The sequence below is a fragment of the Echiichthys vipera genome, assembly GCF_963691815.1.
Source record: "Echiichthys vipera genome assembly, chromosome: 19".
NCBI classification, from domain to species: Eukaryota; Metazoa; Chordata; class Actinopteri; order Perciformes; family Trachinidae; genus Echiichthys; species Echiichthys vipera.
This window is the reverse complement of record NC_139844.1, coordinates 5,171,644-5,187,193: the sequence shown is the minus strand read 5'-3', so window position 1 is coordinate 5,187,193 and position 15,550 is coordinate 5,171,644. Positions and strand designations below refer to the sequence as shown.

General features: G+C 37.1%; 1 protein-coding gene across 1 annotated transcript; it reads left to right on the top strand.

Moving 5' to 3' along the window:
- Positions 1-546: 546 nt before the first annotated feature.
- Positions 547-14,956, top strand: adam17b (ADAM metallopeptidase domain 17b). The gene is made up of 18 exons (XM_083933673.1): positions 547-803; positions 2,749-2,881; positions 2,976-3,109; positions 3,839-3,927; positions 4,233-4,413; positions 6,135-6,265; positions 6,341-6,427; positions 6,507-6,617; positions 8,015-8,159; positions 8,254-8,345; positions 10,074-10,226; positions 10,317-10,516; positions 10,659-10,762; positions 11,233-11,367; positions 11,851-11,981; positions 12,075-12,242; positions 13,221-13,277; positions 13,388-14,956. The coding sequence occupies exons 1-18, from the start codon at positions 713-715 to the stop codon at positions 13,772-13,774; spliced, it is 2,529 nt and encodes an 842-aa protein (XP_083789799.1). The 5' UTR covers positions 547-712; the 3' UTR covers positions 13,775-14,956.
- The last annotated feature ends 594 nt before the right edge of the window (positions 14,957-15,550 follow it).

Here is a 15,550-nt window from a genome sequence, read left to right as displayed (position 1 = left end):
ATTTATGTATTATTTTACACATACGTATATTCTGCATTTTTTTTATTATTCTTTGACAGATTGAGTTTTTATAGCATTCATTTGACTCCATAATACTACAGATAATATTAATAACCACAATGTGGAATATGTATTGTTTCAAATCAGTATTTAAAGATTTTGAAGTGCTTCTGAACTGTGAACTGAATAAACACAATAGGATTTTTTTAAATGGTTGTCTTGAAAGATTTGAATAAAGTATCCTATTTATTTTCATTTCTTGACACCATGCTTTAACATTTCTATTTTATTACATTTAATATTATTTCATTTCTGTTTTTTTTTTCTTTATTTTTTGTGTGCGTGGTGGTTCTGATTAATTGTTCGTTGCTGTCACTTAGTTATTTGTTATTTATGTTTACGAGTTTATGTATTTATTTTACACCTAAAAAAAGTATTTGCCGTTGTTTATTATTTTATTGTGAAGAGTGCAGGGCGCACTTCCGCCGGCGCTAGCTAGCTTCACTCTTGTTTCTCTTCCTGGTTTTTCGGACTAAAGACGATTTTTCTGCGTGTTTTAATCAACAAAGACTTCATCTGGACCGAATTCACTCAACTCTCCCCAGGAATGTGTTTCCATGTCAGCGTTTTCATCTAAACTGTCGTTAAAGTCTTTGCGTCGAGACTTTGCAACTGAAAGAAGAGTATTAAACATCCGTCAATCACGTCAGACATGGGACGAGAAGTCCTGTTTTTAACCGTTTTTACCGTTTTAACGGGACCAGCCGTTTCTCCGTCTGCAGATACGGAAGAGCAACGTTACCGTGAGTGCTTCAAACGTGCTTTATTTACAAAGTGTCAGGTTGTATGTGCCTGACCACACTGCACAGCCAGGCTTAATGAAGACAGTGTGGAAGGTCAAAGCCGCCACAACTATACAGACATTTAAGGAAAAGTTGAACAATTAAATATTAACTCTGTTATTGGTCAGAGAATATGCATCAGATGTTTGGGTTTAACGTCACAATTAGGCTAGGCAGACAATAATTACATTTCCTAACTCATATATATATGAGCTCATTCAAAATTATAAGAATCTTTAAGTCAAACTTATGAGATATTGTGTTAAATATTAGAGTTTTAAAGTCAAACTTATGAGATATTGTGTTAAATATTAGAGTTTTAAAGTCAAACATATGAGATATTGTGTTAAATATTTAAGTTTAAAGGCAAACATATGAGATATTGTGTTAAATATTTGAGTTTTAAAGTCAAACATATGAGATATTGTGTTAAATATTTAAGTTTAAAGGCAAACATATGAGATATTGTGTTAAATATTAGAGTTTTAAAGTCAAACATATGAGATATTGTGTTAAATATTAGAGTTTTAAAGTCAAACATATGAGATATTGTGTTAAATATTTAAGTTTAAAGGCAAACATATGAGATATTGTGTTAAATATTTAAGTTTAAAGTCAAACATATGAGATATTGTGTTAAATATTAGAGTTTTAAAGTCAAACATATGAGATATTGTGTTAAATATTAGAGTTTAAAGTCAAACTTATGAGATATTGTGTTAAATATTAGAGTTTTAAAGTCAAACATATGAGATATTGTGTTAAATATTAGAGTTTTAAAGTCAAACATATGAGATATTGTGTTAAATATTTGAGTTTTAAAGTCAAACATATGAGATATTGTGTTAAATATTTAAGTTTAAAGTCAAACATATGAGATATTGTGTTAAATAGTTGAGTTTTAAAGTCAAACATATGAGATATTGTGTTAAATATTTAAGTTTAAAGGCAAACATATGAGATATTGTGTTAAATATTAGAGTTTAAAGTCAAACATATGAGATATTGTGTTAAATATTTGAGTTTTAAAGTCAAACATATGAGATATTGTGTTAAATATTTAAGTTTAAAGTCAAACATATGAGATATTGTGTTAAATATTAGAGTTTTAAAGTCAAACATATGAGATATTGTGTTAAATATTAGAGTTTTAAAGTCAAACATATGAGATATTGTGTTAAATATTTGAGTTTTAAAGTCAAACATATGAGATATTGTGTTAAATATTTAAGTTTAAAGGCAAACATATGAGATATTGTGTTAAATATTTGAGTTTTAAAGTCAAACATATGAGATATTGTGTTAAATATTAGAGTTTTAAAGTCAAACATATGAGATATTGTGTTAAATATTTGAGATTTAAAGTCAAACATATGAGATATTGTGTTAAATATTTAAGTTTAAAGGCAAACATATGAGATATTGTGTTAAATATTTGAGTTTTAAAGTCAAACATATGAGATATTGTGTTAAATATTTGAGTTTTAAAGTCAAACATATGAGATATTGTGTTAAATATTTGAGTTTTAAAGTCAAACATATGAGATATTGTGTTAAATATTTGAGTTTTAAAGTCAAACATATGAGATATTGTGTTAAATATTTAAGTTTAAAGTCAAACATATGAGATATTGTGGTAAATATTAGAGTTTTAAAGTTAAACTTAGGGCAGAGTCAATATTTAGATTTCCTAACTAAGATAATAAGTACCAATTCTGGTTTAATATCTTAGTTAACTTCCATACTTACATTATAAGCATGTGTAATATTTAAGATTTAAAGTAATACAATAAGCCTGTAAGTCATAATTATGAATTAAACTCCCATTGGCATGATTCCCTAAATCAAAATAATGACATTTTAACCACTAAAGTCCTGAGTTTGTTCCTCCGTGTTCCTTCTGCAGCGTCTCTCCGGGCGATGCTGGATGACTTCGCCGTGCTGCCCTTCTCAAGCCTGCAGACGCACTCGGTCCGCCGCCGCGACGTCCAAACTCAAACGCACGTGGAGAAGCTGCTCAGTTTCGACGCCCTGCAGAGGTCAGAGGTCACAACTCACATGCTTTAATGATTCAGAGACTCCAGAAGACAACAGTGTGTGTGTGTTTGTGTGCGTGTGCGTGCGTGCATGCAGGCGGTTCAGACTCTACCTGAGGACCAACGACCAGCTGTTCACCGACGACTTCAGAGCCGTGGTCGTAGACGAGGACGGACAGGAGCGCAGCGTGTCGGTCAACAGACACAACTACTTCACCGGACATGTCATCGGTAAACCTTTACTGAACGGGGTCTACCTGGCACACTCCCAGGGGCCCCGACTCACAAAATGTTGCTGATGAAAATGAAACGAAGGGGCAAAACGACAAAATAGAAAAATGACCACAAAGAGACACAGAATGATCCAAAAAAGTACAGATAACGACTACTACAAAATGACAATAAAGAGACAGAAAATAGATGCACAAAAACTACAAAATGACCACACACTACTATAAATAGACATAATACGACTACAAAAAGACATCAAAACGACACAAAATGACTGGAAATCGAGACACAATTGTCATAAAGTACATAGAACAAGTACAGATGACCCAAAACAACCACAAAGAGAGGCTGAATAACTAAATATAGACACAAAACGACCACAGGAGTATGTAAAATGTCTGAAAACTAGATGCAAAACAACTGCAAAATGACCACATGGAGGTTCAAAATGACTAAAAACAGACACAATATGACTACAAACAACACAAAATGACTGAAAATAGACACAAAATGATTAAAAAAGTACAGAAAATGACTATAGATGGCCCAAAATGACAATAAAGGAACATAAACTGTCTGAAAATAGAGGCTTAATTACTGCAAAGAGAGCAATAATGTGTGAGAGTGGACGTGTGTGTGTTGTTCCTGTAGAGTCGGGGCCTCTCAGGGGTTCGTCGTCTCCTTTATCTTAAAGTAAAATACTTTATTCTTGTTTGTTTCCTTTTGCAGGGGAGGAAAACTCTCGCGTTCAGGCTCACATCGACGACCACGAGTTCTCCGCTCACATCCTGACTGACGAGGCCGAGTACAACGTCGAGGTGAGACACAAACACTGGCTCCATCACTGAACCAAGTTTTGTTTTTATTAGTTATTAGAAAAAACACAATCTTCATGAAATGAAGAGCTTTAAATGTTTTTTTAAAAAAAGCTTTAAATGCTGTGTTTTGAGCTAAATGCTAATTTTCCAGACAGAAAACCTTTGTTGTTTCTAGCTTCTTAAATGTGAATATTTATTACACATGATAGTAAACAGAAGCTCTTTGAATATTAAAACAAGATGCTTGTCGACGTCACGTTGGAGTCAGTAACGTGACTCACCCGCTGTTCTGCTTCTGTGTCCAGCCTCTGTGGAGGTTCACGTCGGCGCCCCCTGACGGCCGTCTGCTGATCTACCGCTCAGACGACATCAGGAACCTCAGCCGCCTGCAGCAACCATCAGTCTGTGGCTACGTGACCTCTGACCCCGCCCACCTCCTGCCCAACGGCGTTGAAGCGGCCACGATGGACGATAGAGAGGAAGGAGGTCAGTGGGTGTTAACACTTTAGAAAGGGTGGGATGCTAACACCAATCAGAACAGCCTCTCATTCACCTATGGAATGCTTTTAATGTGACAGAGAGCTTTTAATGTGAAAAAGAGATTTTAATGTGGCAAAAGAGATTTTAATGTGGCAAAAGAGATTTTAATGTGGAAGCAAGATTTTACTTTGAAAAAGAGCTTTTAATGTGAAAAAGAGACGTAGAATGTGAATAAATAGCTTTTAATTTGAAAAAGAGATTTTAATGTGAAAGAGAGATTTTAATATGAAAAAGATCTTTTGATGTGAAAGAGAGATTTGAATGTGAAAAAGAGCTTTTAATGTGAAAGAGAGATTTGAATGTGAAAGAAGGTTTTTAATGTGAAAAGAGCTTTTAATGTGAAAGCAAGATTTTACTGTGAAAAAGAGCTCTTAATATGAAAAAGAGACATAGAATGTGAATAAAAAGCTTTTAATTTGAAAAAGAGATTTTAATGTGAAAGAAGGTTTTTAATGTGAAAAGAGCTTTTAATGTGGTAAGGGGACTTAAAATGCGAATAAAAAGCTTTTAATGTGAAAAAGGATCTTAATGTGGCGAAAAGATCTTTTAATGTGGAGAAAGAGCTTTTAATGTGAAAAAGGATCTTTTAATGTGGAGAAAGAGCTTTTAATGTGAAAAAGGATCTTTTAATGTGGAGAAAGAGCTTTTAATGTGAAAAAGGATCTTTCAATGTGGAGAAAGAGCTTTTAATGTGAAAAGGGATCTTTTAATGTGGAGAAAGAGCTTTTAATGTGAAAAGGGATCTTCTAATGTGGAGAAAGAGCTTTTAATGTGAAAAGGGATCTTTTAATGTGGAGAAAGAGCTTTTAATGTGAAAAGGGATCTTCTAATGTGGAGAAAGAGCTTTTAATGTGAAAAAGGATCTTCTAATGTGGAGAAAGAGCTTTTAATGTGAAAAAGGATCTTTTAATGTGGAGAAAGAGCTTTTAATGTGAAAAAGGATCTTTTAATGTGGAGAAAGAGCTTTTAATGTGAAAAAGGATCTTTTAATGCGGAGAAAGAGCTTTTAATGTGAAAAAGGATCTTCTAATGTGGAGAAAGAGCTTTTAATGTGAAAAAGGATCTTTCAATGTGGAGAAAGAGCTTTTAATGTGAAAAGGGATCTTTTAATGTGGAGAAAGAGCTTTTAATGTGAAAAAGGATCGTTTAATGTGGAGAAAGAGCTTTTAATGTGAAAAGGGATCTTCTAATGTGGAGAAAGAGCTTTTAATGTGAAAAAGGATATTTTAATGTGGCGAAAGAGCTTTTAATGTGAAAAAGGATCTTTTAATGTGGAGAAAGAGCTTTTAATGTGAAAAAGGATCTTTTAATGTGGAGAAAGAGCTTTTAATGTGAAAAAGGATCTTCTAATGTGGAGAAAGAGCTTTTAATGTGAAAAAGGATCTTTTAATGCGGAGAAAGAGCTTTTAATGTGAAAAAGGATCTTTTAATGTGGAGAAAGAGCTTTTAATAAGTTCTGTAGTTGCTTCACAACAAAAGCATTTTACTGTTCTCTGCTACAATGAAAGGCTTTTACTGTGAAACCCTGAAGCAGGTGTTGAGTTTATATTGAAGACAAATATGATAATTGATGAATGAAGAACTGTTATTGCAGCGAAGACAAATGTAACGTTGATATTTGATTGAATTTGATTGAACAGAATAAACGTGTTTAATCTCCTGCTCAGAGTCAGTGTCCAGAGGGAAGCGTCAGCTGCACGACCACAGGAGGAACACCTGTCCTCTGCTGCTGGTCGCCGACTATCGCTTCTTCAAACACATGGGTCGCGAGGAGGAGAGCACCACGCTCAACTACCTGGTCAGTAACCGACACACGCACGGGGCTTTGGCTTAACCTCCGTCACCTCTTTAACGACTGTTGCTCTGCTTTCAGATCGAACTGATCGACCGAGTGGACGACATCTACAGAAATACGTCGTGGGACGAGGAGTTTGCGGGCTACGGAGTTCAGATTCAGCAGGTCAGAACTCTGGAACCTCCCTTTTTAAAAACAACAATCAGACGGCGAGTGACACTGAAAACAAGTGCGTTTCCTACAGATCATCATTGAGAAAAGTCCCACTGCTGTGGCGGAGGGGAAGAGTCACTTCAACATGAGAGGAAGTCCGGTGGAGGGAAGAGGCGTCTGGGACGTCAAGAAGCTGCTGGAGGTAAAAGCAACACTGTTCATTTCGTTATGACTAAATAATCAGCAAGCTGAAGAAAGTCCAAAATGAAAAAGACAACCAAAGGGACGTTCTACCAAGAGGGTAAAGAACCAGAACTATGTGTTTCACAAACCGCAGAGTCCAGAAACTGAGACTTTTTGTCTCTTCGTGCTTGTTTTCATTGTCTGTTTTTTAGTCATTTTGGGTCATTTGTAGTTGATATGTTGGTTTAGTTAGATTTTAATGTAAAAAAGAGATTTTAATGTAAAAAAGAGATTTTAATGTAAAAAAAAATAGGAGTTTTAATGTGAAAAAGAGGGGGTTTGATTTGAACAGAGAGCTTTTAATGTGAAAGACAGGTTTTAATGTAAAAAAAAAGATCTTTTAATGTGAAAGAGATTTTAATGGGAAAAAGAGCTTTTAATGTGAAAGAGAGATTTTAATGTGAAAAAAGAGCTTTTAATGTGAAAGAGAGCTTTTAATGTTAAAGAGAGATTTTAATGGGAAAAAAGAGCTTTTAATGTGAAAGAGAGCTTTTAATGTTAAAGAGAGATTTTAATGGGAAAAAAGAGCTTTTAATGTGAAAGAGAGGTTTTAATGTCGGAAAGGGACTTAAATGCGAATAAAAAGCTTTTAATGGTATAAAGAGATTCTAATGTGAAAAAGAGCTTTTAATGTGAAAAAGAGCTTTTAATGTGAAGGAGAGGCGTGCATTTTAATGTGGAGAAAGATCATGTTTATGTGCATGTTTTTCGATGTTTTTGTCCACTTTCAGTCATTTAGTATCTCTTTGTGTTCAGTACTCTGTCCATGCCTTTATGAAGCCAAGAGTGGATACGAATGTTAGCTCAATGCTAATACATAATGGGAACCCCCCACAGTACGCTTTCACAGTAAATAGCATCACAACGGCAAAAAAATAACTCCTGTTGCTAGCATAATCGAAACAACCACGGGCATTAGTGTTTAGTCTGTTAGATGTTCATTTGTATCATTGAAATGTTTACTGATTTACAATTTTAAAAAAGAAATTTAAAAGTCTGTTAGCTCAATGCTAACACATAATGGGAATCACCATTAAGGCGCTAACCAAAATTAGCATCTTGATGCCCAGTGGCGCCTTAGTTATATAGATATTTATGTGATATTTTACCGTTACTAATATATTATATTATAATAATATATATGTTATATAATATTTCTACAGTATACCACTAATGTCATATATTAATAAGTGTGGCCTAAACTGGTCAGTTCTCTTATGGGACCCTTGCCGAGTTAACTTTTAATGGAGCCTGTACATGAAGACACAAGACAAACTCGCCCCAATGTAAATACAAATGTGTCGGGGACTATTTTCAGCGGTGGATGAATCCCCGTTTGGTTTTGTGCCTCTGCAGCAGTTCAGTGTGGACATGGCAGAGAAAGCCTCCAACGTCTGCCTCGCTCACCTCTTCACCTACCAGGACTTTGACGAAGGCACCCTGGGGCTCGCCTACGTCGCTCCGTCCAAACCAGACATACCCGGAGGACTCTGCTCCAAAGGTGAAGCTGCCAGAAACACCAGCAATGAAATACATACAGATAACAATAACAATCATGACGTTAATGATTTCAACTGGTGTTCTTTGTCCTGAAGCCTGTCCTTCATCTACAAACGAGCAGAAAGCGATCTACCTCAACACGGGCCTGACCAGCACCAAGAACTACGGGAAGACCATCCTCACTAAGGTGGGTTGGTTTGTGTTCTCTGAAATCCATCCAGGATGCATCCCGACTGGAACCATGACAATTTCACATTAAAAGCTCGTTCTCCACACAAAAAGATCTTTATTTACCTTAAAATGTATTTTTTGAAATTTCCTTTCACTTTAAGAGCCCTTAATTCCCAATACACTCTTTTCACATTAAAAGCTCTATATTCACATTCAAGCTCTTCTTTCACATTAAAAGCTCCATTTTAACATTAAAAGTGCTTTTTTCACATTAAAAGCTCTTTTTATTCATGTTATAAGCTCTTTTCTCCACATTTAAGAGCTCTTTTTATTCATGTTATAAGGTCTTTTCTCCACATTAAAAGCTCTTTTTATTCACATTAACAGCACTTTTTCACATTAAAAGCTCTTTTTATTCATGTTATAAGCTCTTTTCTCCACATTAAAAGCTTTTTATCCCCACATTAAAAGCTCTTTTTATTCATACTAAAGGCTCTTTCTCCACATTAAAAGCTCCTTTTTCACATTAAAAGTGCTTTATTCGTGTTAATAGCTCTTTTTATTCATGATATAAGCTCTCTTCTCCACATTAAAAGCTTTTTATCCCCACATTAAAAGCTCTTTTTATTCATACTAAAGGCTCTTTCTCCACATTAAAAGCTCCTTTTTCACATTAAAAGTGCTTTATTCGTGTTAATAGCTCTTTTTATTCATGATATAAGCTCTCTTCTCCACATTAAAAGCTCCATTTTAACATTAAAAGTGCTTTACTCATGTTAATAGCTCTTTTTATTCATGATATAGGCTCTCTTCTCCACATTAAAAGCTCCATTTTAACATTAAAAGTGCTTTATTTATTTTAAAATCTATTTTTATTCATGTGTAAGCACTTTTTTTACATTAAAAGCTCTTTTTTTATCTCACACAGCAATTTCCTTTCACATTGAAAGCTCTTTTGCCACATTAAAAGCTCTTTTTATTCACATTAACAGCTCTATTTTGCATTAATAGCATGCTCTTTTTATTCATACTAAAGGCTCTTTCTCCACATTAAAAGCTCCTTTTTCACATTAAAAGTGCTTTATTCGTGTTAATAGCTCTTTTTATTCATGATATAAGCTCTCTTCTCCACATTAAAAGCTCCATTTTAACATTAAAAGTGCTTTACTCATGTTAATAGCTCTTTTTATTCATGATATAGGCTCTCTTCTCCACATTAAAAGCTCCATTTTAACATTAAAAGTGCTTTATTTATTTTAAAATCTATTTTTATTCATGTGTAAGCACTTTTTTTTACATTAAAAGCTCTTTTTTATCTCACACAGCAATTTCCTTTCACATTGAAAGCTCTTTTGCCACATTAAAAGCTCTTTTTATTCACATTAACAGCTCTATTTTGCATTAAAAGCTCTTTTTATTCATGTTATAAGCTCTTTTCTCCACATTAAAAGCTTTTTTCATTCATGATGTAAGCTCTTTTCTCCTTAAAAGCTCTTTTTATCCATGTTCTAAGCTCTTTTCTCCATATTAAAAGCTCCTTTTTCCCATTACAAGCCCTTTTTATTCATGTTATAAGCTCTTTTCTCCACATTAAAAGCTCTTTAGTTACATTCAATTGTATCTTAAGGGTATCAGATCATTCAGATGAAGATCCACTTGAATCAGAAGATGTCTTTTTTAACCCAGTCTCAGATGTTAGCGAGGTTGTTGCTCCGGAAGTTGTCACATGTTGTCGTGTCCGCAGGAAGCCGACCTGGTGACGACTCACGAGCTCGGCCATAACTTCGGAGCGGAACATGACCCCGACAACATCCCGGACTGCGCCCCTCGGGAGGACCAGGGAGGGAAGTACGTCATGTACCCCATCGCCGTGAGCGGAGACCACGTCAACAACAAGGTGGTGGCTCTTCTCTTCTCTCTCGTCCAGGTTTTCCACAGGTCCACGACTGCTTGAAACAAACTCTTTATAAACTTGTGTTTGTGCCAGATGTTCTCCAACTGCAGCAAACGCTCCATAGTGAAGCGTCTGAGGACGAAGGCGCCGTCCTGCTTCAAGCAGAGGAACATTAACGTGTGCGGAAACTCTCGGGTGGAGCAGGGCGAGGAGTGCGACCCGGGACTGCTGCACATCAACTCGGACCGCTGCTGCACCGCCGAGTGCAGGCTGACAGATGGAGCTCAGTGCAGGTCAGAGACACGTCCGATAACAACAACAACAACAACAATAATAATAATATAATAATCAGCCAGAGAGTCCTGGAACTTTCTCGATAAAAGTCAGTCACTGAAGCTTCTGCTGGTTCAGTGTCTCCGTCTTCTCTGTGTGCAGCGACAGGAACAGTGCGTGCTGTAAAAACTGCAGGTTCGAGTCTGAAGGTGAAGTCTGTCAGGAGCCCATCGACGCCACCTGCAAAGGACACTCGTACTGCACAGGTGGGCTCGCAGGTCAGAGGTCACATGAGCAGGCGTTGTAGAGACGCAGCTGTGACGGGAGACTTTGTCAGGTCTCTAAATGCTCGGACTAATAGACTTAAGAACAGTATTTATCCAAAAGCTGTGTGTGTGTGTGTGTGTGTGTGTGTGTGTGTGTGTGTGTGTGTGTGTGTGTGTGTGTGTGTGTGTGTGTGTGTGTGTGTGTGTGTGTGTGTGTGTGTGTGTGTGTGTGTGTGTGTGTGTGTGTGTGTGTGTGTGTGTGTGTGTGTGTGTGTGTGTGTGTGTGTGTGTGTGTGTGTGTGTGTGTGTGTGTGTCATCTTAAATGTGTCTTTTAAAGTTCTAGTCTATTCTTTTTTTATACTTTTAATGTTAAATTATTTCTGCACTTTAAGGGATTGTACTTTAAAGTTCGTTGTACTGGTACAATGACAATAAAGACAATTCAATTCAATTCACTTTGTGTTTACAGGAAACAGCAGCGAGTGTCCTCCTCCAGAGAACGCCGCAGATAAAACCGTGTGTCTGGACAGCGGAGAGTGTCTGAACGGCGAGTGCGTTCCCTTCTGTCAGGCCGTCTTAAAGCTGCAGCCCTGCGCCTGCAACGGTAACGCTCTGCTACTGCTAACGCCACACTGTGACATTCCTCAAGTACAAGCACACATAATACTTTACAATTATTAATAATACATCACAAATATTTAAAAAATAAATAAATACATGAACTGATTTAAAAATCAATACAAAAGAATACATCAAATTCAAAAAAATGTTTTAGTAAGTAAATTCAAAATATTAAAAATAGTAAGTAAAGTCTGTATATAGTGCAGTAAAATGTATGTTTTTCTATTTTATTGGATGTATCTGGAGGATTTTTTAATTATTTCAGTTCCTGAACGCCCCCACTTTTATTCCTTTATGCCCCGAACTCATTGCATTACTCAGTGAATATACATTAACTTGTATTTATTTTATATATAAATATAGCTGACTATTTTGACTTGTTAATTATTCTTAGCTCCACAACTGTTTCCTGTTCCCCGGGTGGATCATGACTTGTAACGTGTTTGTTTCCGTCTCTTCTCTGTAGAAACAAACTCGTCGTGTAAAGTCTGCTGTCGCAGCAGCAGCGGCATCTGCGCTCCCTTCCAGGACATCACAGGCAACTTCCTGTTCCTGCGTAAAGGCAAACCCTGCACAGTGGGCTTCTGTGACGGAGCGGTGAGTCCATCTGCTCCGCTTTAATCAGGCCCAGTTTAATCTGGTCCAGTTGGGATCTTGAAGTATCGTGTGTGTGTGGACGTGTCTCTGCAGGGGAAGTGCATGAAGCAGGTTCAGGACGTGGTGGAGCGTCTGTGGGATTTCATCGATAAGCTGGACATCAACACGTTTGGGAAGTTCTTGGCTGATAACATCGTGGGTTCAGTGGTGGCGTTCTCTCTGCTGTTCTGGGTTCCTTTCAGCATCCTGGTCCACTGTGTGGTGGGTCTGTTTATTACTGTCCCAAAAATAAGGATAATCTTTACCAGAATACTCTTTGAATTATATAACACACAATTTAGAGCCGTGTTCTACTTTGTGTCTTTTTGTTGAAGTGTAAGATTCCTTTCATACTCATTTTAGTTCCTGAACGCCCCAAGCTCATCATAGTTTATAAACACCCCGCTCTAATTTCAGTTCCTGAACGCCCCATGCTCATCATGGTTCCTGAACACCCAACGCTAATTTCAGTTCCCGACGCCCCACGCTCATCATGGTTCCTGAACACACCACGCTAATTTCAGTTCCTGAACGTCTCATGCTCATCATAGTTCCCAAATGCCCCTCACTCATTTAAGTTCCTGAACGCCCCACGTTCATCATAGTTCATAAACGCCCCACTCTCATTTCAGTTCCTGAACGCCCCACGCTCATCATAGTTCCCAAATGCCCCACGCTCATCATAGTTCCTGAACGCCCCACGCTCATCATAGTTCATAAACGCCCCACTCTCATTTCAGTTCCTGAATGCCCCACACTCATTTAAGCTCCTGAACGCCCCACGCTCATCATTGTTTCTGAATGCCCCACGCTCATCATAGTTCCTGAACAACCCACGCTAATTTAAATTCCTGAACGCTCCACGCTCACTTTAGTTCCTGAACGGCCCACGCTCACTTCAGTTCCTGAACGGCCCACGCTCATTTAAGTTCCTGAACGCCCCATGCTCATTTAAGTTCTTGAACACCCCACGCTCATTTTAGTTCCTGAACGCCCCACGCTCATTTAAGTTCTTGAATGGTCCATGCTCATTATAGTTCCTGAACGCCCCACGCTCACTTCAGTCCCTGAACGCCCCACGCTCACTTCAGTTCCTGAATGCCCCACGCTCACTTCAGTTCCTGAATGCCCCACGCTCATTTAAGTTCCTGAACGCCCCACGCCCATCATAGTTCCTAATATGTTTATTTTGTCTTTCAGGACAAGAAGCTGGATAAACAATACGAACAGACGACCAAGTCTATGTTTTTCCCTAGTGTGAGTTTTATTATTAATATAAAAATATAGTAATGTGATAAAAGATTAAATAATATAATAAATATGTTTTACCTTGAAATGTGGAACTTACTGACTGTGGATTTTCCCAGAATGCCGAGCTCCTGAGCAGCCTGGAGTCTGCGTCCGTTCGGATCTTTAAACCGCCGACCTTCCCGACCAGCACCTCCTCCGCTGGGCTGCGATTCCAGCCGTCCAGCCCCCAACAGACCAGCACGCCCCCGGTCCCTAGCTCCGCCCCTTGTCCGGACTCCGCCCCTCTGGACAGCCCCCGCATGGCCACTATACAGGAGGACCCCAGCTTGGACTCGCACCTTGACGAGGAGGCGCTGGAGGAGGCGTTTGGGCGTCCAGCAGGGTCGACTCAGCGTTCCTTCGAGGACCTGACGGAGAAAAATGTGACGAGTCGCAGTGAGAAGGCGTTAATGTTCCGACTGCAGAGACAACATCAGATAGACACCAAGGAGACGCAGTGCTGAGAGGACACACCTGAGGAGAGGACACAGGTCTACCTGTGTAACACTCTGTACCAAATTGGGGATGGGCGTGAGTACACGGTTCCTCAAGGTAAAGAGCTCAAACTCTTTGATGTAAATGTTCTTTTGTAGCCTTTTATATTTTAAATATTATCAAACAAAACTGACAGAGACGTGTGTGTAAAGTGACGGCGTTGAAAATATATTTCCCTCCTAGAGGAATTGAATCACTCGCTCTGGGAAACCGTTTCCCGTCCGGACCAGGAGACGGCTGTAAAAACAAAACTGCAGCGTCACCAGAATATTGAACCTTCAGGTATTTTATTTTATTTAAAAGGCTGAAATTCAACAGCAACTTTTCAAAAAGCCAAAATACTAAAAATGTTACTTCCGCTGCTTTTTTCTAAACTAAAACTTAGATTATGAGACTTTTTGCAGTTTCATATTAAAAGTATAAATAATGAAGGGATTGTTGAAATAATCGCTGCACTGAGAACCAGCGACACATTTTAACTCTAAATATTTCTGAGAGAAAACAACAACAGTGCACCAGTGAAAATCTCAATCTAAAACAGTCAGATGGTTAAATCTGACACTTTAAACCAAACTTCAAAGGTTTTTTCAGCTATTTCACTCAGGCTGTTTATTTTCATAACACCTGTGTATTTATTTTAGTATTTTTATATTGTTAAGCCATACTGTTGTTAAATATTAGTATTTTTTGAATGACAATCATTCAGAACTCTGCGTATGGAGTCACAGCAGTGCCATAGCAGAATAATAAATCTGTAAAATGAATGTGCAGTTTAATACATGAGTTAATATTACTCAAATAAACATTAAGAGCAAAAATAAAATAAACAAATATGGAAATATAAAGACAATGAAATATAAAAGAATAATAAATAAAGGGATCAAAATAAATAAATGGCATTCTATGCAATATAACACAGAAAAAAATAATAATTTAAACTTTTGTTTGTCTTTATATTTCCACATTTATTGTTCTTGTTCTTTTACAGATATATTTTTTTTATGGCGCTCTGATGACTCTTAGGGTATTTGTGCCTTTTCTTCTTCTGTGGTATTAAGATGCACTGCAGTCAGTATTTTTAATATGCAGACGATGTTGTGCTATATTCTGATAATCACTACTTTATTAAGTGTATTATTAATACATTTAAGGTGTTGTTTGTTTTTCATGTCAGTGTTTACATGTGAGAAATAAATATATTGAACAATTCTTACGAACGGCCTATGATATATTTTTTATTTTCAGATTTAATGTTTTTATGATATTATGGTTTGATTTTATTGTGATTTGGTCGAAAAACAAAAAATACTCAATAAATTAATATGTAATTAAATTTATAAAAAACGATATGAAGGCTTACATTGATGTTTTATTTTACTTAATGTCCCTTTGAATTCATTCCTATTTATTTATTTTTTGCCTTCATTTGTATTTTCATTAATTATTTGAAATGTATTTGTATTCATTTTAATGGGTTGCAACCCACCCAATAATCCGAACCAGCCATCACAACCCACCCAATATGATATCAGAATTATTGATGAGGAATGTTGTTGTTATAAACACAATATGGTAAATTTTCTCACTTTAGCAGTACAAACGTTTGTATGTGCCCCCTCCCGCTCTGAGATGTGAGTGTGTGTGTGCGTGCGCAATAAAAATAGCTTCCCAACAGGAGGTACTCTACTGTCAGGGATCCAGTGCCACCACCCACTAGTCAAATAATGACCCAAAGTTAGTACTTC